This window comes from Equus caballus, chromosome 20, assembly GCF_041296265.1.
Source record: "Equus caballus isolate H_3958 breed thoroughbred chromosome 20, TB-T2T, whole genome shotgun sequence".
In the NCBI taxonomy this organism is placed as follows: Eukaryota; Metazoa; Chordata; class Mammalia; order Perissodactyla; family Equidae; genus Equus; species Equus caballus.
The window spans coordinates 40,124,049-40,148,448 of NC_091703.1; the positions used below are offsets into that span (position 1 = coordinate 40,124,049).

At 45.6% G+C, this 24,400-nt stretch overlaps 1 protein-coding gene across 2 annotated transcripts; it reads right to left on the bottom strand.

Moving 5' to 3' along the window:
• Window positions 1-3,606: 3,606 nt before the first annotated feature.
• Window positions 3,607-23,962, bottom strand: PPIL1 (peptidylprolyl isomerase like 1). Of its 2 annotated transcripts, none has more exons than XM_001500007.5 (4): window positions 21,202-23,962; window positions 18,040-18,194; window positions 5,766-5,834; window positions 3,607-5,207 (listed from the first exon to the last, which is right to left on the bottom strand). In XM_001500007.5, exons 1-4 carry the CDS (start codon window positions 21,255-21,257, stop codon window positions 4,987-4,989), a joined length of 501 nt encoding a protein of 166 aa, XP_001500057.1. In that variant the 5' UTR covers window positions 21,258-23,962; the 3' UTR covers window positions 3,607-4,986. The 2 variants fall into 2 exon arrangements, with proteins under 2 accessions (XP_001500057.1, XP_070100587.1); XM_070244486.1 differs by lacking the exon at window positions 21,202-23,962 and adding an exon at window positions 20,387-21,108.
• Between the last annotated feature and the right edge of the window lie 438 nt (window positions 23,963-24,400).

Genomic DNA, 24,400 nt, shown 5'->3' on the forward strand with positions numbered 1-24,400 from the left:
CCTCCCTCCCTTCCTCCTGCTGTGCACCGGCAGGCCCGGTGTGCGCTCTGCTTGGAGGGAGCTTGGAGACAGCTAAGGCTGGGGCCTCCCAGCCCGCTTGGCCTGTGCTGCTCTAGGATGGCGCAGTCGAATTGGACAGCCCAGCCTAGAAGGCTGGAGGTTCAGCTTCTAATCCCTGCCCCTTCACCAGATCATTCTTTTTCTGCACCTCATGTTTCTCTTCTGTATATCAAAGGTGGAGCTAACAAGGCTGAACTTGGGATCTGGAGTTCCCAAGTTCAAATCCTAGCCCTGCCTTTTACTAGCCATGCAATTCTGGGCCCATCAGTGCATCCATGCACTCACTCTGTACAAGGCTTTGTGCCACTTCCCTTGGGTCCTCAGTTTGCTCATCTGTGAATGGGCATAACAATGCCAACCTCAGAGATTGGTTTGGGGGATTAAGAGAAAAATATATATAAGAAGCTTCCACAGACCATGCGACAGAGAAAGGAAAGTAACTTTTTGCTTTAAGGATCCTAGTTGACTTTCTCTGATTCTATGAAAATATTTGCTGTTGTTGGGTGTAAAAGAGGGGCTCGAAAATTACTTGTTGAATGAATGACTTCAACTGTGAAGTGGAACGTTAAGCATCTAGGAGGGAACTGGCTCTTTATGATCAGGCCTGCTGCAGAACCAGGCCCCAGACACAAGGGCTCATCCAACCTTACCTGACACACAGGGCTTCTCCGCTATCTAGTCCAGTAGACAGGAAAGAGGGCTGGTTGGCATGTGCTGACAGAGCCTTCCTAGGCCTGTTCAGTGCCAGGCTGACATCTGAATTCTGGCCCCTCGCAGTCTGAGCAGTTGCTGGCTTTCCCCATCCAAGGGGTAGCAGGCCTGGCTTAGAATCATGAGTGGCATCGGTAGGCGCCTGCCTTCTGAAGCAGCTGGAAGGCTAAACTGTATTCACAGTGGCCTCTAGTGGCAAATTTCTAAAATAGCATGCTAAGTGGAAACGGCAGCTGAAGGAATCTTCTCAGAATGACCTAGATTCAGAAATTTAGGGCTAAAAGGGGCATAGTTCTGATCTTCACTTGATGAATGAAGAAACTGAGTTCCAGAGTAAAGTGATTCACCCAAGGTCACACAAAAGGCTCACATCTCTCTGTCCACAAACCTTACCCCAAATTGGCCATCTGTGGTTTCAGATGCAGTTAGGGATCATGAATTACCCACTTGGAAGACCAAAGGCGGACTCAGTGTCTAAATCAGATCAAGCCGACCTCAGAGCAAGATTTGAGCATGATTCCTTCCCCTGCGCTTTGCTTCTCTTATCTGTAAAAGGTGGCTGCAAGACCCCCTGTCCAGGTACGCACCTGAAGAGAAGTAACCTGCTCTACAGGCAACAGAGCTCTGAGGCCACCAGGGCTTTGCAGGCAGCACATTCTACCCTTAGACAAACGTGCTTTTCAATGTTGCCTCCTCCACACGTTGCAAGAACGCAGTGCCAGAAGGGGCCATGGTGACGGCTCAGATTGGCTTGAGGATTTGGGGGTAGGAATCATTTCCCTTGTGCAGAGGAACCTATTTTGACATATTCTGGAGAAACAATCCAAAAATAAATCAAGTTGAAGACTTCCAGAGGGCTTAGGGGAAAGGCTTTGCTGCCAATACCAGCCGAAGCCTGGGTTTGGAGACTTGGGATAAAGCTATTTCTACAAACGGATCTCAATCTTTTTCTGACAGGGAACAAATTTTTATTTATTCATGTAGCAATAACCTCAAAGAATTGCATAAGGTGCTGAGGGACTCTCAGAGGGGAATACGCCCTGGTCTTTGCTCTCAGAGGTTAGCCCAGGGGGAGGGAGAGGGGTGCAGACAGGCTGCTGGTACACTGGGATGAAGAGGCCAGAGGGGTGTGTGGTGGCTTCAAGGTCCCTGGTGATGACAGCTGTTTTCTAAATGCTGGTCCCTGTTTTAAATACCTCTTCTAGCTCATTTAATCTTCACAATAGCCTTATGAGGTTAGGACCATTATCCCCATTTTATAGTTGAGAAAACTGACAGAGAAATTAAGAAACTTAATTCATCGCACTGCTGGTAAGTGGTGAAGCTGGGATCTGAACTCCGGCCATCTGGTTCCAGAGCCCTTTTCCTTCAACGTCATATTGCTGATATCTCCCCTGCACTTTCTGTGACATCTACTAACTGTACCATCTTATGCACCCTGGTGCCCACACAGGATCTCAGTGCCACACTCCCTGGTCAGATGTCCGCGGTGTACTAACGTGGGAATAGAAGACGGAAGGGCACTATTTCTTAAAGCTCAATCTTAGCAGTCAAAGCCAGTTGTTAAAGCTCATCCTGTGCTTTGAATCTCTTCACTTTTCCAAGACCACCAATGGTCCAGGAGGCAGATCAGCTTATGGTGCTGACTGCCCCATGCTCTGAGGAACCCCCGCCCCAATTCCATGTTGGATAAAAGCGACCTCTAGGATCTCACCACTCAAGGTGTGGTGTCTGGACCAGCAGTCACCATCTCGTGGGAGATGGTGAGAAATGCAGAATCTCTGGCTGGATGCTGACGCCAGATTTGCTTTCTAGTAGGCTTCTGCAGTGATTCTTGTGTGTGTGGCAAAGTGTGAGAAGCCCTGGGCTAGGGCCCTTGGGGGCCACATACTTTATAGGCTGGGTGCCAAACTTCTTACTCATCCCAGGGGAACTGGTGTGCAGGCTTCTTTCATTGGCTTGTCTATTCCCAACTTCAAGCCTTCTCCAAAAAGTCTAGAATCTCCTATCCTTCCCACCAAAGCTGTATCTCTCCTGCCCCTTGGTTATCTCCAGCAGTCCCACAACCTATCTTCATTCATCTCCCTCTAAGTGATAAACTCATCCTTGCCTCTCTCATAAGCTACGCTCACCTCCATCTACTGAGATGTGACTGAAAGGAGCTATTTCGGCCCTAGCACACCCCACACTTTTATAAGACTTGTCCTAACTGTACTTATCCTGAGAGGGTGTAGATACACATCACAAAAGGATTAACCAGGATTCCTTTTAAACAAACTTCCTTGACACGGAAACAGGAATTTCTACAACTCTGGCTAACTGGTAGAATCACTAGAAATCGTGAAACGGTTCAAGTTTCACTCTGTGAAGTCACACCTTCATGGAAACTGGCACATGCCTGCCTGTGTGATCACCTCGGCATATGTTTGGCGAGCTCTTCCAGAAACAAGGAACTGCCTGTGCTGCTCTCTTCCCAAGTGTACTCACAACCTTCTCAACTTCTCAAAGGAGCGATAACACATTTCCCCTACTCCCATGACCTGGGAGAAAGCGGGTATTTTCAGGGTTATAATTCTGGGAGGTAAGTGGATGGTGTCTTATTGCTTGCTCCCAGAGGTGGATCCAATTATGCCCACCCAGTCCAGGCTGAAAGAAATGTATTCCTACTTTCCCAAAACAGTGCCTCGAACCTCAAAAGCACCTCTGGGAAGTTACAAAGTCATTTACACAGTTTGGTGTTGCGTTTGCTTTTTTGTTGTTGAGACAGAAGGCGGAGAAAGAGGTTGAACGTGGGGAAGGCTCAGGGAATACAACCTTATTTAGTAGTCCACAAAATAAATTACCAATTCCGAAATTTATAGAGTGATAAGGAGGAACATTTAAGCTACAATCCCCTCTTCAACCAAGGAGCAACCAGTTTAAGCAAGCGAACACCACAATACACGTTGCCTCCGGGCCCACAGCGACATGCAGGTGCATCTCTTGCAAGTTCAAGGGATGGTTCAGTCTCGCAACACTTCCCCCTGGTTAATGTACAGGTGAGTCCCCCTCACTCAGAAATGCTAATCAGTAGCACTTAACTTCTCCTTTGGTACCGTTTTTTTAAAGTCACACCTGCTCCTGAACGGGAGCAGTCCACAGGAGATCCACAAACCTAAAATGATGTAAAATCTCGAATATGAGCCCTGCAATACTGCTTGAGAGGTTAAAATGGCTGCCAGAACCTCATACAATACTTAAAATCAGACCACAGCAGCAGTTTTAACCATCAATGGCATTTTATTTTTGGAAGTTTCTATGTATTACATAGGTATTAACTTCCTTTCTCTCGCCCACCCTCTAGCCCCAAATCAGAAAGATTTAAAAAAAATAACGTATAAAATCTCTTTTCTAGTTTCTCTAAAGTCTTAGGTTAAAAAAACTTAAGTGATGGCTCTCCTTTGTGAGAATACTGCTTTTTTAAGGAGAATTCAGTCTGTTCTTATGCTCACTATAGATTTCTACTCCTTCCTGGGGAAAAAATGGTCAATGCTTCTGCTTCCTTTTAATAAATTCATTTCTCTATTATTACACATTATCATTCCCCACTTGACACCTTCTTAGAAACTTGATTATTGGATGCATTTTTCATTTGGCAAAAATTCAATGTGGTTTTGTGTGGGATGTCTAAGTGTCAGAAACAGCAGTGTTGATGTTCTTGTTTTTGAGAGGGAAAATATATAGCGAGATGCATACATTCCCTGGAAGAACAAATGCAGGAGACTGAAATAAGGTATGCAGAGTTGAGAAGGCTGATAGACACTACTTGATTCTGAATTCTGTGCCTGTCAGCCACCAGACTGCAGCATAGCCCAGAATGTAAATCCCTGCAGGAAGAAGTTTGGCCACGCATTGCGAAATGATGGCATTGACTTCATTTTGTTCCAAGTGTGTCGGAGCAGTATGGGTCATTTGCAGGGAGCAGTAACCTGTGAACGATCATGTATGGACATTTCTGCAAATGCTCTGTCAATCTAGGCACCGGAGGAAGAGACCAGCAGCATCTTATTAAAATACACTTCCACCTCTAACTCACCCAAGACCCCAGGCCTCCTTAGCGCCGCAGTTTACAAGGCCAAAATAAAGTTTAGAGTCCTGTGTCATTCTGGGTCATTTGGAAGCTGGTTCACTGGGGCCATCTCAGAAGACCTGTGTGTGCCCAAGGGAACAGCAAGTCTACCCAGAAGGGTATGCCTTAATGATCTTCACATCATCCACGGGGCGGTCCTGGGAGTTTGTTTCCACCATTCCTACTCGATTCACCATTCCTATACCCTGGCACACACGGCCAAAAATGGTGTGTTTGCCGTCAAGCCACTGGGTGGGAGCTAGGGTCACAAAGAACTGGCTGCCATTGGTGTCTGGCCCTGCATTGGCCATTGCGAGAATTCCAGCCCCTGGTGGGAAAAAGGAAAAGAGGAAAGAGTATGAGTAACCCGTACAGCTCCAGCTTTCATTCCCAGGATGGTGTAGTGATGAAAAGAAGCAAGACTTTGTTCTGGCCTCTATCATCAACCACTGACATGGATAACCTTTCCCCCAGGGCAGGCTCTGCCCTTGCACAAACCCCATTACCGCACCCTGATGACCTCATCTTCCTTGCAGTCTCTATCCCTACGATCCCTGCTAACTGCTGGACCATGTTCCCAGTTGCCCCTAAAATCCAACAAGGTCTCCTGCTGCCTTGAGGAAGTTTTTGTTTTCCTATAGTTTATAATGGCAACATTCAACGAGGAGTTTGAGTCTAGGTCACTCAGACCAGCTCTCTGAATTGCCCAGGACTCTGAAGGAGGTGCCGCTTTCCCCAATCCGCCAGGGTTCTTTGTGGCGCCGCAGCTGGGCAGCTACATGGCACCATGCCAGCGTCAAGCATTCACCCTGAATCACAGCCAAAATAGTGAGCTTTTAAAACCCACTCCCCCTTCCCACCCCATCCAGCCAGATTACATACTTACCCGTGAATTTCAAGTCTGGATGAAGTTCATCTTCAAACTGCTTGCCATAGATAGATGCACCACCTCGACCTGCCAGATTAGAAGACGAGAAACCAATCAGCCAGTCCCAGATTCTACCTCTTAGCAAGAACTATGGCCCAGAGTAAAGGACTTCTTGGAGTACAGGAAAGGAAAAGGCAGTGAGCACGCCTAGCCCCCTGCGAGGTATACTGCAACCACACAGCCCAGCAGCAGCATCAAGCACTGACACAGCTCATTCAAATCACTGGTTTCATTCAAGTAAGACGTCTCTTTTCAAAATAACACTGAGTGCTTTTTCCTGCTTATTAAAGTAATATATGGTCACTGTCAAAAATGTAGAAAACACAGAATATTTTATCAAGAGAACATTAAAGTCCCCTGTAATCTAACCATTTACAGATAACCACCATTCATGGTTTGATGTGTTAAGAAGTTTCTTTATTTTTAACTTTTTTCTTTTTTGCTGAGGAAGATTCACCCTGAGCTAATATCTGTTGCCAATCTTCCTCTCTTTTTTTTGCTTGACGAAGATCCCCTGAGCTAACATCTGTGCCAATCTTCCTCTATTTTATATGTGGGTCACTGCCACAGCATGGCTTGATGAGTGGTGTAGGTCCATGCCCAGAACTGAACCTGGGCTGCCAAAGCAGAGCCCACTGAACTTAACCACTAGGCTACAGGGCCGGCCCCAATTTTTAACATTTTTATGAGTATTTTAGACAAGAGTGCCCCAAGCCCTAATCCTGTGCCTATCACAGACACTGGTAATCAGTCAGCATTCTTCTCTGTTGAGCTTAGATTTGCCTCTGAATCCTTACCAACCTAGAACTCCAGGCAGCCATTTTTAATGGATCAAAGATGGCATAAGAATTGAAACCTATTTGCTGTCCTTAACCTAGATGAAGGAAAATAAAATTCATTTAAGTCAAAGATACTCAGCTTAAGGAGAAACCGGGACAGTGCTAAGTGGCAATGTGACAGAGAGAAATAATATTATAGCAGACAGAGCCCATAGAGAGGAAAGGTAGTATAGCATAAGGAGAATGGGAAGAAATACACCATCAGGAATGATTTGCTAGCATCATCGCCACCACACATTATTTATATTATGTCCAGAAGAGTGTGGTGCTGTGCTGGGTACTCAGGTTGTTCTTAGAGCAAAATGATACATTAAATATGGATTTTCCCCTAGGAAAAAATGTCCTAATAGGAGGTAACTCTCTTGGCTAAATAAGCAATTAGTTAGTCAACCGTATGTCTTGCTGAACTACTTTGGTTTCTCCAAGTTGACCAGCCAAGACAAAACAGCCCGGAACACAGTGAACATTGGATTTACCAGCTTGCCCTGCTTGCCTGGCAGCCAGGAAACAGCCCAGACGCAAGGAGCTCCCCTCCTAAGCCTGCTGTGAAAGTACCAAGTTAAAGCACCATGTCCACTCTGAGGCCCCTGGCCCTGCTAAGGTGTTCCCATGGTAAAAATCCTTTGCTTTACCCTTTAGGATGCTCCAACACAGGGAGCCTGTCACAGCCCTGGGGTCCAGGAGAAAATACTGTTCTCATGCAAAGAGGAATGGGGGTGAATCCTAAAAGACTTGGGGAAACCTCTACCTGGCCCAGGCTACCTATGCTTCTGGAAAATTACTGAACTACCAAATTACGTAAAAATTCCAATCTGCCAGTATACTTCCAAACAGCAATTATATAACCAATATGTTCCCTCTGACTACACAGTCAAGCTTCCTGCCTGAGGTTGTGGGGAAGGGGTGGTTAGTGCAAGTCCTAGGGTTCAAGACCAGAGAGGAGAAAGAGCTGCGCGGGCAAACTGAGGTCAAGCCCTCCTTCCAGGGCCTGTGTGAGCAAGCTGAGGATGAAGTTCAGTAGTGCGCTGTCCATCCTCAGGCTGAGCCTTGGAAGTGTGAGCCTGCAAGGTGAGGGCTGCCAGAACGAAACCTCAAGGCCCCTGCCCTCCACGAACTGAAACCCATTACACAAATGGCACCAGAAACAAGAATAGGGTTACAGAATAGGCCAGTCGAGGGACACAGAGGAAGCCTGGGGTCTTAAACAATCAGAAGGAGACATGACGAAAGAGCACGGAGGCCCCTTTTTACTCACTAGGCATAGTGTGACCAACGGCAACTAGTTTGGGCCTCTACAGCACCATTTCCTCATAAAATGTCATCTTTTCATAACCTAATTCAGCTCAGTAGGGTTTGCAGCAAAATGTCAGAAAGACAAATAATTCTAATGAAAACATTCCTTTGGGCATGTGGGACAGGGGAGAGATGGCAGGGGGACGGCAGCTGATGAAAGACTTCTCCAGTGCAGAGCAGGCTACACAGATGTCAATGACCACTAACAAAGCTGACAATTTGGAAGCTCTGCAGTCTAAGACTTGCTGTGTGTCCGACAGGCACAGACCTGTTTTCTAAACTCTCTACTCTCAAAGTTCTTTTACTCTTCTGTCCTCTCTTTTAAACATATATTCAATGTATTTAATATTTCAGACACACAAAAGGTACAAAGATAATATGACAAGCAACTGTGCACCCTCCCCTTAAGAATTAAAGGGTAATGGGGCCAGCCGGGTGGCACAGCAGTTCAGTTCACACGTTCTGCTTCGGCGGCCCAGGGTTCGCAGGTTCAGATCCCAGGTGCGGACATGGCACTGCTTGGCAAGCCACGCTGTGCTAGGTGTCCCACATATAAAGTAGAGGAAGATGGGCACAGATGTTAGCTCAGGGCCAGTCTTCCTCAGCAAAAAAGAGGACGACCGGTGGCAGATGTTAGCTCAGGGCTAATCTTCTTCAAACAAAAAAAAGAAGTAAAGGGCGACAAATCCAGTCGAAGATGCCATGCACCCACCTGCATCCCTCTCCTCCCCCACACTTTCCCACGTGCTAAAAACTGCTACCAAGAATCACATTTTCCTCTCAGGTAATCAATGTTTTGACCAGAAGTTTGTCATTTCTATGCATTTTCTTTTTTACTACATACGTATGCATGCCTAAAAAAAGCATTGTTGTTTTGCATGTTTTTAGGTTTATATAAATGGTATTACACTGTACGGATTCTTCTGCAATGAGCTTTCTTGGCTTACCACTGAAAATGAACTCATCTGTTTCGTTCCACGCAGCCCTCTGCAGGATTCATCCCACTGTGTGATCATACACCAATCTTATCTTTTCTCTCGTCGATGAGTATTTAAGATCTTCCCAGTGTTTCTGCTATGATAAACCATGCTGCCATAACCACTCTTATACTCTCTCCCAAACACAGTGCAGCAGCTCTCAGGGGCTACGCCTCATGGGGGACACGCACGATCAGTTTATGAACATTTCACTATCACTAGATTTTTCCGAGTATCTTGCCCAAAGTGGCCCCGATGTGCATCTACCCATGGTGCTCTCTCTCACTTTTACTGCTCTAGGTCCTTTTGCCACACTTTCTAACGTTTGTCAGTCTGATAGGTGTCCGATCTCTTGTGGTGTTTTCGCCTGCTTTCCCTGAACTGCTACTTGTCCCCACTGCTCCCATGCCACAGCTGATGGGACCATGGATTAACATCCGGCCCCAAATCAGTGACAGGTGGGCCAGTGACCCATAAGGAGGCCCACATGAAAGCTCTGCCTGGGGCGCCTGACACCAGAAGGCGACAGACCACACTAATGAAAGCCTGCCTTCCAGCCAGAGCCTCCAACAGACACTGCAGGTGAGCTACCCTCTGCGCACTTCCAAACCCCTCCACAGCCTGCCCCAACCTCAGAGGCAGGAAGGCAGGTAGTGATCAGTCCCTTCTGCAGCCAGGGGTGGCCAGACGACCCAGCTCTGACTAACTGACATAAACAGAAGACTGCTGATTAGAGCTTCTGGGAAAGCTATCACTTTCTGATAAAAAGGGACAAACATACTCCTTTGTCTTTCACACACAGCTCTTTCCCTATCTTCCTTCTTTGAAGGTAGAGGTGATGTCATGAGCAGCAGCAGCCATCTTGCAACCATAAGACAAGTTTGAGATCAAAGGCCAACACGCTAAGGATGGGAATCAAAAGGCAGCAAGCATGGGTCCCTGACAACTCTCCTGGGCAGCTGAACCAATGCCGGCAACTGCTTATCTCCAGACATTTTGTTATGTGAGAAAAACAAAAGCTCTCTTTGTTTAAGCCACTGTGGTTGAGTTTTCTGTTACTCGCAGCCAAAAGCATCCCAAATTGATACAATCACTTTGCTAGTAATAGAGTAGGAAGGGGAAACTGGCTAGCGGAGCTGCTGTTGGATGACCAGGGCACACGCCAGATACTACATCTAACAGGAAACAAAGCTACAGTTCTCTAAGAAGGCCTGCAGTCTTTAAAATGGAGTCCTCTCTTCCTCACTTGATTGTGGGGTCAAAGAGGATCTGGATTTCAGTTCCGACTCCACCACTCACTAGCTGAGTAACCTTAAGTAAGATACTTACCCTCTCTCTAAGCCTCAGTTTCCTTGTCTATAAAATAGGAATAGCAGTAGTACTTACATCTCACAGGACTGTTATGAGAATTAAACGAGATACTGCATGGAAACCATGTAGTACGTAACAGGAAGCAACAACGAAAGCTTCCAACCGGTCTCCTTGCTTCCAGCCTTGCCTCCCCCTTTCCACACCAGTCTATTCTCCACCTGGAAGTCAGAGGGATCCTTTTGAAACAAATCTCCCCACGGCAGTCCTCTGCTCAAAATCCTCCAGTGACACTTCATCACACTAGGGACAAAATCCAAAGTCTTTGCCACAGCTTCCAAGACTCTCCATGGTGTGGTGCTCTGCTCCCCTCCAAGTCCTCTCCTCCCCCTCACTCACCTGCTTCAGCCACCCTGGCCGCTGTGCTGTTTCTTGCCGAGCACACTGGTCTAAAGCTGCCAAGGGCTGTTCCCTCTGGAGTGTCCTCGCCCTGACAGTCTCACGGCTCACTACTTCACAGAAGCCTGTTCAAATGCCACCATATCAAAGTCTTCCCTGGTCGTCCTATCCAAAACAGCACCTCCCTCACTCTCTATTCTGTGGTCTCAACCAGGGGTGACTGTGCCTGCTGGGGACATTGGGGACAATGTGTGGAGACAGTTTTGGTTGTCACATTTAGAGGTTCTACTGGCATCTAGCGGGTAGAGGTCAGGGATATAGCTAAACATCTTACACTGCACAGGATAGCCCCCACCACAAGGAACTATGCAGCCCAAATGGCCATAGTGCCAAGGCTGGGGATGCGCGCTCCATGCCCTCATACCACCTTATTTTCTCTTGGTCATTTGTCACAGCCTGCAGGCCACTGCGTACTTGTTGTCCATTGTCTCTCCCATCAGAAAGAGAGCTCCACGAGGGCTTTCCTAATGACTATTGTATCCCCAGCTCTTAGAACAACGCCTGGACTGTGGTAGGAGTCCAACAGACAGTCGTTAAATGAATTAACAACCAAAATAAATAAGAAATAACCACACTTTTTTGAGCTCCTATTGTGTGCCAAGCCCACGCTAACCATTTTACAAACATGAGCTCATTTACTACCCACAACAAAGCCATGAGGTGCACATAACCACACTCCCCACTTATAAATAAGAAGGCTCAGCAAGGTTACATAACTTGTCTACCTTTAGTAAGTGTTACTGTGAAGTCAAGATTCAACCACAAGGCCACCAGGCTCCACAAACCCTGCTGTTCACCCCCACAGTTCACTGCGTTGCAATATACCACAGCTGGATTAAATTTCCTCACATATTTTTCTTATCCCAGTCCCAAATGGTCCCTGAATGATGCCAGATCAGACCTGCACTCCTGTCCGGGAGTCTCTGTGAACGGGCCCACTTTTACCCCCGTGCTATCTCCCACTACCCTGTGCACTCTGCCCCAAACTGCTCCTTTACTGTTCCCCACATAGGCAGTTCGGGGGCCCCAGAAGTCCCATCTTGTGCATTTGTCCTGGGCAGGGAGAGGTGGCTGGGTTATCACAGAGCCAGTCCAGTGTGTGAGACATGATGCCTAGGGTGGTGGGCTCTCCTTCACACCCTGTCACTCACGCCTCCACTCTGCACTTCTTCCTAAATTGAAAATGCCCTTCTCTGTACCTCCCAAGAGTTAAAATTCTACATTCCTTTCAAGGCCCACCTCAAAATACGCCTTCATCCCATTCTAAACCCGCTCCACTGTACTTTTTCTCTTATTATGAATTATTCCAACCCATCATATATACATAATCCATAGCATACCACATACATTTGCATATTTATTATATTATTACTTTCTAGATATTTCTTTTAATGAATATCTTGTTTTCCCGGCAGTGCAGAGAGCTCTGCAAGGAAAAGAAAACTGCCTTGGCTTCTAATACTTCTAGTACTTGGCTTAAGTACTCCTCACAGGCCTTAGAATAGCAAAAGATGCCCAGCAGACTCTTAGCAAATATTCATCAAATGAACAAAATTAACAATGAGCTTGCTGTTCAATACGTTAAATTTCAGGTGTTCCTGGGGCTACCAAGAGGAGAGAAGAAATCAGAGTGAGGGTGATGCACAGCGTGATCAGCACATAATCACTCACCGCCACCACGGCAGCGGCTGAGCACTGTGAGGCTAAGTGCGGAGCACGAGAGGTGAGAGGAAGAGCCTGACAGGATGCCAGGTCTTCCAAGGAGAGGACGAGAAGGAGCTCGCAGGGACAGATAGCAGAGACTCAGAGGGCTAAGGAAAGAGCCAGCACAGTGCTAGGACAATAGGGAAATTTAAAAGAAGAAAAATGGTTTAAAATGAAGCAGGACGTCAAAAACCAAGCAGGTTTTTGAGTTGAGAAAACATCTGGCAAAGACATCAGAAAGACTGTGGAAAGAATAGCTCCAGAGTGGTCAGACTGAGGGACAGCCGGGGATGGAAATGGGACACTGACTTGCTGAAGAGCCCAGGATGTCAAATGCTGCTCATCTGAGGTGTTTAGCAAAAAAGTGTTACCTAGTCAGCTGGCAGTTCATACCAGTGACCCAGGAGGGCCTAACACCTTTGTGCTTTCCACCACAGACCTGCCAGCCAGCTTAGCTCAGTCATTAATTATACTCAATGCTGGATGCAATTATTTGGAAATCTTTTGAGTGATTCAATTTCATTAAAATTACATCATGGAAATGTGACATTATGAAGGATTGTGAACCAATTACAGAAATATAGGGAAGCTCTGACATGAGCAACTCACATTTGAGCCACTTCCAATTCTTGTCCACTAATCATGGATTCTCTCAGTTCACTGGTGTTATGAATGAAAATTTTATCTCATAACAATGACAGAAAGGAAGAAAACAGGAAGGAAGTATATCCAAGCACTGACAGGACACTTTCAGATAAAGAAAGTGGAGTGAAGCAGGGTAAGACTCTCCCTGCAATACCTGATGACGCAAACACAAAAAATTCCAATTTTTTCTAAGGCAAAAACTCAGGGGCCAGCCCGGGGGCATAGTGGTTGAGTTTGTACACTCCATGTCAGCAGCCCAGAGTTTGTGGGTTTGGATCCTGGGCGCGGACCTACACACTGGTCATCAAGCCATGCTGTGGCAGCATCCCACATAGAAGAAAAGAGGAAGATTGGCACAGATGTTAGCTCAAGGACAATCTTCCTCACACAGACAAAAAAGTCAGCAGCATCAACCAAGTAAGAAGAAGGAGACAAACTTATTCCCAAAATTCTGAAAAGAGATAGCCAAGGAAATAAATAGGAGATTCTTCTGCCTGTCCTCCTTAAAAGTAGTGACTGGGAACGGGGAGTGTCACCCAGAGAATTCTCTCAAACACCCTCCAATTTTGAGAAGCCAACAGAGGGAGTGGGTGAGTAGCCCTGAGAAAGTTCAGGAGAAGCCCTTGGGGGCAGAAACCCGCAGCCACCAGGAGCACTCAGGGGTGGTAGGGCAGGCTGCCAGCACTGGCCATCTTGGGGGAGCAGGGCAGCACTGGGTCATCATGGGGTTCAGGACATGCAACCTTGGCACATCAGCTATTGCAAGCTAAAGAAATCTGAGAAATGGCAGGTGCAGGAAGGACTTTCTGACCTTCCCCCGAAGCAGGTCCTAAGAGCCTCATATGAGAGGTGCCCTCCCCAGACCTGGAGGAAAAAGAACATCCTTACCACCAAGACAGAGGGACATCAGGAGGAACTGGAATGAACAGGCCTTGCTAAGTTTCCCCCACTTTACTACACTTAGCTAACGTCCCTTTTGTCCTATCACATTTTCCCACAACCATCCACTCTTCAGCAAACCTAGCATAAAGACGCTCAGGTGTACGTGCTTCTTCAGGAGTTCATTTCCATATAAAGGCTCCAGTGTCATGTAAAACTTGTATTAAATACATTTTTCCTTTTTTAAAGATTTCATTTTTCCTTTTTCTCCCCAAAGCCCCCCGGTATATAGTTGTGTATTTTTAGTTGTGGGTTCTTCTAGTTGCGGCATGTGGGATGCCACCTCAGCATGGCTTGATGAGCGGTGCCATGTCTGTGCCCAGGATTCGAACCAGCGAAACCGTGGGCCGCTAAAGCAGAGCACGTGAACTTAACCACTCGGCCACGGGGCCAGCCCCCTGTATTAAATACACTTATATGATTTTTCTCTCATTCATCTGTCTTTATAAGAGACCCAGCTGAGAAAGAAAAGGATAGGAGGATCTTTTTCCTCTGCCACAGCTGCACTCAGGGGACTACCCAGAGCTGAGGGTGGTGGCAGAGGAACACCACCAGCTGGTGGAGGGGGTTCTGGGACAGAGCTCTGATGGAGCCTGCGAAAACAGAACAGAGGCTAGCCCTTCCACAAGGGGCTCACTCAGCATGAGCTGAACTTGTGTTCTCTCCCACACCCTCTTCAGGCTAGAGTAAAATGGAGAGAAAAAACCTCAGCATTTGGAGTAGGAAAGACAACTGGTCCCACATGGGGGGGAAGAAACAAAGAGAATCCACTCACACTGTACCTGAGCAAATAAAAGGGAAGGACATCATAGATGCTGACATTAAGCCTGAACGAGATGAAAAGAAATGGCACAGAAACTATGCAAACATAACACAACAAATGGAAGGAGAGAAGGAGAGGAGGGATGGAAAAAAACACCCCTCAGGAACTCAGTCTGGGAGAAAACACAAGACAAAAAAATAAATCAACAGAGTAAGGTGAAAAGATTCCAGAGCTAACGAAACAAACTGAGAGCCAAATGACACCAATACAGCACTAATGAATTACAGCAGTAAAGAATAGGACAGACAGGACTAAACACTGTATACGGCAAGGAAAACTCTGAGATCACTTCAGTGGACGCAGGAAAAAATGGAAAAACATCATCTCACACACTCAAAAGAAATGTGATGGATATGAAGGCAAAGGTGATGAAACAAAGCATAACTAGCTTCCCAAAATAGAAAGTCCAATAAGTCTAACAGAGAAAACAGTCAGAAATACGAATCAAAAAATTTTCCCTGAATTGAAGGAGGGAGTAAATCTGGCCTCAGTACTCTCCAAAGCCATGTTCAAAACCATAAGGCAATGGAACAAAAAAGATCCGAGGGAATGAGTGTGGACTAAGAATAGCAAACCCAGTCACGGTATTTTTCAAGTATAAAGGCAACAGGCAGACATTCTCCAACATGAATGAGTTCAAAAATATAACACCCTCCAGCCCTTCCAATAAAAACCACTCAACAAGAAATCCTGCCCTCTAGCATGGGAAGAGAGAAGCCCAGCGGTGAGCACTGAACCCTCTGACATGTAGAACCCATGCCGTAGCTGAGGGCCTGAAGCAGGTAGAGTGGAAAGTGTTATAATCTCTGACAAGGGAAAAACAGAACAACAAACACTGGGAGTGAGGGAAGGGAAGAGAGGAAGTACTAATTGCCTCATCTTTCATAGCAGGAAGTCAACTTTTCTGTTAAATATATACATAATTAAATATAATACTTTTTTTGAATAATAGTATGCATGACATAGCCTATTCTTCTGAAATTATTTCCACTTAGCTAGTTATCCATCCATCCATCCACCCTTTTAACTAGATATCAGAGAAGAAAGATGTTTAGAATAATGGCCACCAAAAGTTAATAGTAATCATTTCTGAGAGATGGGATATTGGGGGAATATAATTAATGGTGGTCATGAATCTTTAGAAGGTATGCTCATGGGTGATTTTTTGTTCTTTTTTCTACTTTCCTATATAGTGTGTATTGTGAAAGGTGCACATATACATTGAAAAAATGGAATCTCTCTGGTGATAAAGGAAAAAGGACAATTGAGAATGACAAAAAAGGGACCAGCCCTGTGGCTGAGTGATTAAGTTCACACACTCTGCTTTGGCAGCCCAGGGTTTTGGGCTGGAAGGGTTTTGGTTTTGGTTTGGAGCCTGGGCGCAGACCTAGCACCACTCATCAGACCATGCTGAGGCAGCATCCCACACAGCACAATCAGAAGGACCTACAACTAAAATATACAATTAGGTACTGGGGGAGTTTGGGGAGAAGAAGAAGAGAAAAAAAAAAGATTGGCAACAGATGTTAGCTCAGGTGCCACTCTTTAAGGAAAAAGAAATAAAAACAGAGAATGATAAAAAAGAACAAGATGAGAAAAGACTGCCACAGAGAGAACCAAGCTTATTTAGAGGCAAAAGAGCAGAAGGAGGAATTAGCAGAGAGAAAAAGCAAACTGAGAAGCAAGGGCCCTTGTAACTAATAAGTGTTAGCATCCATCAATTTCACTAATAAATCCTAGCTAAATAATGACAACTCCCACATTCACACCTCCACCTCAGACCTTTCCTTGAACTCCATACTCACGTCCAACTACTTATTCAATGTCTCTATTTGAAGGTCCGACAAGTATTTCAAACATAATGTGTCCAAAACCAAAACCAAATTCTTGATCTTTCCCATTTCCCTAAATTCAAGTCAAAAACCTTGAAGTCATCCTTGACCATCTCTCTCTCTCACACACCTGCCCATCCCCCCAAGTCAAGCTCAGCAAATCTCAATGGCTCTATTTCTATCAAACCATAACCTGAATTCAGTCACTTCTCACCACCTTCTCTACTATCAGCCTAGTCCGACCACGTATTTCTAGACTGGGTGACTCCAGCAGCCTTCTAACTAGTTCCCGGCTCCCACTCTTGCCCCCACATCTCTCCAAACAGCAGCCAGAGTGATCTTTTCAAAGTACAGGTCAGATCACGTTACTCCTTTGCTCAAAAATCTGTAATGGCTCCCATCTTATTCAGAATAAAACCCAAGGTCTCTACCGCGTCCCATAAGGTCCTAGATGACCTGCTACCCAGGCTCCCATCTCAGGGCCCCGGGCCTGCTCTTCCCCCGGTCACCCAGTCACAGGGCTCACCGCCTCATTCCGTTCAGACCTCTGCTCCAATAACATCTTCTCAGAGAGGACTTCCCTGATCGTTCTACTAAACTCACATTCCCACACCTGTTTCCTGTCTTAATGAGAGCAGACTTTTTTCCCTTTGTTCACAGCTATAGTCCGAGTTTAGAAGAGTATCTGACACAAAGCAGGTGCTCTATATTTGTTAAATGAATGGATCAGTGAAAGAATCCAACATTTTTTCTCAAAACATTGCATTAGAAACCAATATTGTCTCAACAAAAAAAAATAGAGAGACAAAAAAAAAAAGCGCAAGTGGTTGTGCCCAGACAACTTGGCAGGGTCAGGAGTAACCTGGTCCTCTAGTTCCTCTGCCTCAGAAGGAGGCCGAAGGCAATGCCTCTCTCCTGGCCTGGAGCCTCGGGACATTCCCACACCTGCATCCCTACCAGCCGGTAAAGGCCTCAGCTGTATAGGGCTGCAGCCCCCCTCAGGGGAAGTGCTATGGTGGTGTCCGCATAAGACATTACGCAACTTATACACAGTAAAACACTCATTTATTTTGCATCTTCATTCTTAAAAAAAAAAAAATTGCAAATGTCGTCTTTCTGATAGTCTGATTATCAGACTACTCTATGGATTAATATAATTCAGGCAAATATTATTTGCTCTTAATAAACAATACATGGAAGTTATGAGAAACTTATAGAGCCCAGGAATCAAGGTCGGTTTCTGGTCCATTCCATTTCTGGTCAATTCCCACGTGTGTATTAGGGTGAGGGTATGTGGTAGGAAGGGCAGAAATCAACCAAGCCAGTCCCTGGTATATGGACGAGAGCTCTGGCTGCTTTATACTTAGTTAGGACAGAATGAGACTTCAGAAATTAATGTCGGCTTAACTGTACCTGTCCCTGTTGGGTCACCTCCCTGGATCATGAAGTCTTTGATGATTCTGTGGAATTTGGTGCCATTGTAGTAACCTCGACGAGCCAACTCAGCAAAGTTCTTACAGGTCTTTGGCGCATGCTTCCAGTACAGCTCCAGTACAATGATCCCCATGCTGCAGCGGGAGAGGACAGCAGAGCTCCAGTCAAGAACAAGGTCACAGAGGGCAGGAACATTATGGGACTGCTCCACAACTCTTCATTTTCAAGCTTATAAGTCATGAAATTGTGATCATGCTCAGCTAAGGAAAACAACACAATGCAAATAACATAGCCACAGATATCCTGTTTGAGTAAAACATGCAGGGGCTGCCAGGACTTCTTTCAAGCAAAATAACAACCGTGGACAACTCAAAATGCAAATACCTTACATATAGAAAAATCACCAATCATCTGAAATTCTAATACCTTATATATAAAATCATCAATCATCTGAAACCCAACCAAATTAGGGAAAAAAATTTACACTTAATTTGTAAATTTGAAAAAAAAGGAGGACATTAAAATATCGAGGTGCATATTTATTTACACATGGCTAAGTTTCTGGGTGAGGGTGGAAACCGGGTAAATGGGCGACAGGAAGATTTTCAATAAATATCTTTTTTAAATATTTGTATTTTTGAACCATGTAAATGCAGTACTTATTCGTAAAATTTGTTTTTTTTAAAGATTGGCACCTGAGCTAACAACTGTTGCCAATCTTCTTTATTTTTTCTGCTTTTTCTCCCCAAACCCACCCAGTACATAGCTGTATATCTTTTTTGCTGTGGGTCCTTCTAGTTGTGGCATGTGGGATGCCACCTCAACGTGGCCTGACAAGCAGTGCCATGTCTGCGCCCAGGATCCGAACCAGCAAAACCCTGGGTCTCCGAAGAGGAGAGTGCAAACTTAACCACTCAGCCACGGGGCCAGCCCCACGTAAAAATTTTTAATGAAAATAAAAGTTTGCATGTTTAGGAGGGGTGCAACAAAGGCAAACCTGATTATCTCAAACTCACTCAATGTGATGGGCAACCCCCCAACTCAAGTACTGCTAAGGAAAAGAAAGAAGTAAAAGACCAAGACACGTACCTTCCTCTCCGCTCCACCCTCACCTAGATTTTAAGCTCCAAGAATGTGAGAAGTGAATCAACTCTGTATAGCCCAAATACCCAGCATTCTATAAATACATGTGGTATGTGCTAGAACACTGCTTTCTAAAAGCCTTTCTACCAGCAATTTATCCCTCACGCTACTAACACTCAACACAGATTAACAATTACTCTGCAAGGCACCGCTCTCACTGCTCTTCCCCTCACTGAGGTTACATTCTGGTGGATATTTGTAAAATACAGGGAATAACTTTTTGGACTGACAATCAGGAAGTATCTATATGAGTCTGAAATGTGCATACCTTTCAATTCAGCAATTTCAACTCCTATCTATTCTACAGAAAACTAACCAAAGCACTTAAGGATACAATATGTACAAGGATGTTCATTCCAGTATTTGTCATACCAAAAACAAGAAGCAATTTAAATGTCCTTCAAAGAGGGAATGACTAAAATATGAAATGTCCATACTACAGGGGGCTGCACGTGTTAGTGAAGGAAAGAAGAGCAAATTACAGGAAAAACATATATACAGTATGATCATATGATCCTATTTGTTAAAAAATAGAACATAAAAGAGAGAGATGTTTCTATGTACATAGAAAAAGATCTGGAAGGTCATCCAACAAACTATTAACAGTATTTTTAGGTGGAGCAGTGGCTTTCACTTCTCATTCTATACACTTCTACACTGCTTGGATTTAAATTTCAACTTATTTTGTAATTTAGAAAAAAAGGTTAACAGCTGAGTTCAGGAATTACGTTCAAGTTGGGGCCCGAAGAAAGAGAATTTTGCCATATAAGAAGCTGGGGAATGGGGCCAGCCGGTGGCTGAGTGGTTAAGTTCACATGCTCTGCTTTGGTGATCCAGGTTTTCAGTGGTTCGAATCCTGGGCACAGACATGGCACCGTTCATCAAACCATGCTGAGGCGGCGTCCCACATGCCACAACCAGAAGGACCCACAACTAAAAATACACAACTATGTACCGGGGGGCTTTGGGGAGAAAATGGAAAAATAAAATCTTAAAAAAAAAAAAAAGCTGGGGAAGATGGCCAGGAAGCAAAAGCAGCATGTGAGAGAACGCTGTGCTCTGGTGGAAGGCAGCACAGACAAGAACAGAAGGACACAGACAGCGGCTGGACCCTAGCTACCGCTGTGGGAATGGCAGATGCAGCCAGAGAGGTAGACAAAGGCGAGATTTAAAAAAAAAGCACCTTGAATGTCAGCTTACGAAGTTTTATACTGTCGTAGCAGTAAGAAGTTCCTCAAGGTGACTTGTCCTTCCTTGGAAAGACCACTTTGAACTTTTTCCAAAGAGGCAATGGAACGAACGGGGCGAAAGGACCTAGCATGTGAGGTGCAAAGATCCGGCTCCCATTGAGGTTCCCCCTACTTACTAGCTGTGTGGCCTTGGTCAAACCACTTAATCTGTAAATTCTGGCATTTCCCTTGCTAAAATTGGAGAGAAAGTAGGATAATACCTACATGATCTGAGTTGCTACGAGGATTAACTAAACGTGATGCTATACATCAGGGGCACGGCACTAGCTGTCTGGTGCTCAATCACATCGTTCTCCTATCACTCTGACAGCGGGGGACACGTGCCTCTTCCTGGGTTCTAACCATTTCTTTAGACGACTGTACTACTCATCACGTTAAAGCGTCCATGTCTGCCTCCCTCGCGTACTGTAAGCTCCCAGCGGCCAGGCCGTGTGTATCTTAGCCACCTGCGCATCCTCAGATTCCAGACCCTAAGTCCCCGGCCTGTGGACTCCACACACGCCGGCTGGATGAATGAATGAGCCGAGGGGCGGGAGGAGGACACACAGGCAGCTGTCGCTCACGTCTCAGCGCGAGTCTGCGCTGAGCTCGGGCGCGGGCGGCGGCCCCCGCTCGGCCCGCGGGCTGCCCCTCCGCCGCCGCTCCACGCCGCTCCAGGGAGGCCGGCCGACCGGGGGACCGAGCCCCGCGGCCAAGCCCGGGCTCCGCGTCGCCTCCCAGCCCAGCCCTAGAGGCCGACCCCCTTCACCTGGTCTCCAAGTATACGTTGGGCGGCTGCCAGGAGTCTGGCGGGATGGCCGCCATAGCGAAGCCAGCGGAATTCGTCTCTAGCAGTCGCTACTTCCGGCGTCGATGCGCTGGGGACCCGCCGCCGCAGCGCACACTTCCGGCCCCCGGCGCTCTACCGTTTGGATGCCGGGATTTGGGTGATTGGGTCAAGGAAGAGGAAGGACGCTTCCTCCAAAAAAAAAAAAAAAGGCGAAAAAAGGGCCAGCTGCAGGAACGGGAAAAGTGCAAGCTTTGTTAGAGGTGGTCTCCAAGTGGGGAAACCGCGCCACGCTCCGGATGACCTGATTGGTTCATATGGGCGTGGAAGGCGGGAACAACCAACAGATCTGCACTCCGACTGGAGTTATGTCCTAACTTTAAATCCGAAGAATTTCCTAGTCCCACAATAGGACAGCCACCGAAAGCGGGAGGCGGAGAATGAAAGAAAATAGAGATGAGAGATGCCAGTAACTAGCTTTTGTAAGGTTCTCCACACCTTACATGGCGCTTACACCTTATTATTTTATCTACTTGACAAAGCAATCTTGTAGAGTAGATATCATTATTCCCATTTTTCAGATGTGAAAACTGAGACTCAGTAGTTAAATGACTTATAGCCATACCGCAAATCTGAGCCTCCAGACTCCAAAGGCAAGAAGTTTAGGGAGAGAGAAGAGGAAAAGACAAGGAAGAAAATGAAAGAGAAGAAAAGGGAGAGACAGGAGAATGAAGATCAAAGGGATCAGGGCTAGAGCGAGGCTCAGAGTGACTGGCTGGGATAGATGGTGCCCCAGCGTTGTTAGGACGGTTTGCTCAGGGTCAAGGGAGGAGGTTTGGAGGGAGGACAGGAAAGAAAGAAACATACTGTAAATGCTTTGCACACCACTTAATAAGGATGGCTAAATGAATGCTTACTTTGTGCCAGGCATCGAGCTGAGCACTATTGTGTACTTTCACACTGAAAATCAAACACAAATAGAGACCAGACTTGAAAATTCCCTTAGCAGACAAACCAGTTCAGTCACACAAGCAAAATTAATTAGCTTATTCTGTAAAACAAGCAAAACTTAATTTGGGCCACTTCTTGTTAATGCCTCTGAAAGTCATAAACAAAACAAATTGTTCCCCAAAATTGATATAATGTAAGCACTTTTAACCCATTTTCCTGTCACTGGAAAAACTCTAACGTTATAACCAATCACTGTGAAGACAAACAGCCACTGCCTCCCCACTACATAAGGTGATTTGTAACAATATACCTCTGAGCCTCATTCCACGTTGGGTTTGAGTGCTCCCAGTTCGCAAACTGTTTTTTTGTGCACAGCAAACTTTTGCTAATGACTGTTTCAGTGATCTAGTGGTTTTACTTTCACTGTTTCAGACCTTTGATAACACTTAATCTTCAAAACCCCACGAGGTAGATATTACTATTCCCTCTTTATTTTGAGGAAACTCAGCCTTACAGAGATTAAATAACTTGCTCAAAGTCCCACAGCTGTGAGCCTGTGCTGTTAACCACAGTTCAATCCTACTTTCCTTAATTGTCAGGTGGGAATAAAGGTATCCAAGGCTGTAAAGATCAAACCAGCAGTGAGCTCCTTGAGGAACTGGGCCTCCTTCATCTCTATGCCCTCCTCTCAGAGTACTGAGCATAGGGTGCTCAGGTTTCATTGAATGAATAATGGACAGAAAACGATGAGTGCTGTGGTAATGTAAGGTATAGTTAATTTTATACCTTCTGCAGTCTCGTGTTCATGCCCTCTTTGTGAACCTTAAGCAGAATGGAAACGTTTTCATCATCAGTCCATTCTGTCTGTTACTATTTGAATTGACTTTCTCTGGACCTTACATATATAAGTAAGTTCCTTACTATATGTATCTTGGTAGGCTTAGGGCACGGTGAGAATGCCTTGGGGTTTTACACAAGAATAAGAGAGTGTCTTGCTGTCCCATTCCAAAATCCTTCCTCAAGAGGCTCAGTATTTCTTGGCCTTTTTGTCCCCAAGAGAACATTAGGTGTTAGTGACTTGAGGAAGGAGTTGACAAAGAGACATGGATTCCTTTTCTGAGTTATAACTGATAGTTCACATTAAATTAGAGCAGCTTGTTATTTATTTATTCTATATCTAAGCATGTGTCTTCCGAATAAATGTCCTTTATTAAAAACAAAATTATGAACTTTTACTGAAACATCTTTTAGGCTGGAAACCTGAAGATCATCCTCTTTCTCTCTGCTCCCTGTAAGAGATACATCATCAAGATCTGTCAATTCTTTTCCCAAAGATCCTCAAATTGTATCCCTTCTTTCCCATTGCCACTGCTGTTACAGACCCTTGACACCAGGATCATTTCAGAAGCCCCCTAGCTGGGTTCCCTGCCTTCTGGCTTTCCTCCACCAATACATCCTACACATACACAGCAACCAAAGCTTTCTTCCCAAAATTTCTTGTAGTATGTTTCTTCTTTGCCCAGATGTGTTAAATGATTCCCTTTGCCTATTAAAGTCCTGGACCACTTGGGTGGGCTTGAAGGCCCTTCTCCATTGGCTCCTGACTGATTTTTCCAGCTTGATTTCCTATATTTTATCCACACCTTAAATGTGCCACCAACATTCCCACTCTCAGGCCTTTGCCCAGGCTGTCCTCTTCCCTTCCAACGCTTCCCAGACCTCACCCAAGCCTTTGTCCCAGCTCCTTCAGAAGACCTCTCTACTCTTCTTGTCTACAGTAGACTCTCTCCCCTTCCCTCTGCTTGGTCTTTAATTCTGTGCCGCCTTCTATTGTTGTCTAACTGCTTGTGTCAGATTCTCTCCTCTCCAAGTAGATTGTTAAGAGCCCATGTTAGGGATCATGTCCTGGCTCAGTTTGGTTCAACCTTCACACAAGGCCTGTTCCAGACCAGAAGCAGAACAGAGGGGGCCTCCAATGACTGAGCAGAGCTAACACACCAACCCACAAACCAGCAATTCTGTTACACAGGGTGCTATTACCTGGGAACCTTGTCAAGGGTTTTTCTAAATCTCAACAGAGAGAAGCCAACAGTAAAGAAATGAGTAGATTTACCCATCATTTCCCGCTGTATCCTCTCCCCCAAACCAATTGCTCCTCCTGTGCCCCGAATCACTATCTCCCTAGTCACCAGACATAATTTTGACTTCTCACACTTCCTTAGCTACATCC

Bases quoted from the DNA above. Each gene is read 5' to 3' on its own strand.
- PPIL1 (XM_001500007.5), bottom strand. From the start codon at position 21,257: ATGGCGGCCATCCCGCCAGACTCCTGGCAGCCGCCCAACGTATACTTG. The intron at 18,195-21,201 runs GTGAAGGGGGTC...CTCCCGCTGCAG, and splicing joins AACGTATACTTGGAGACCAG to CATGGGGATCATTGTACTGG. The intron at 5,835-18,039 runs GTACAGTTAAGC...CTAATCTGGCAG, and splicing joins AGGTGACCCAACAGGGACAG to GTCGAGGTGGTGCATCTATC.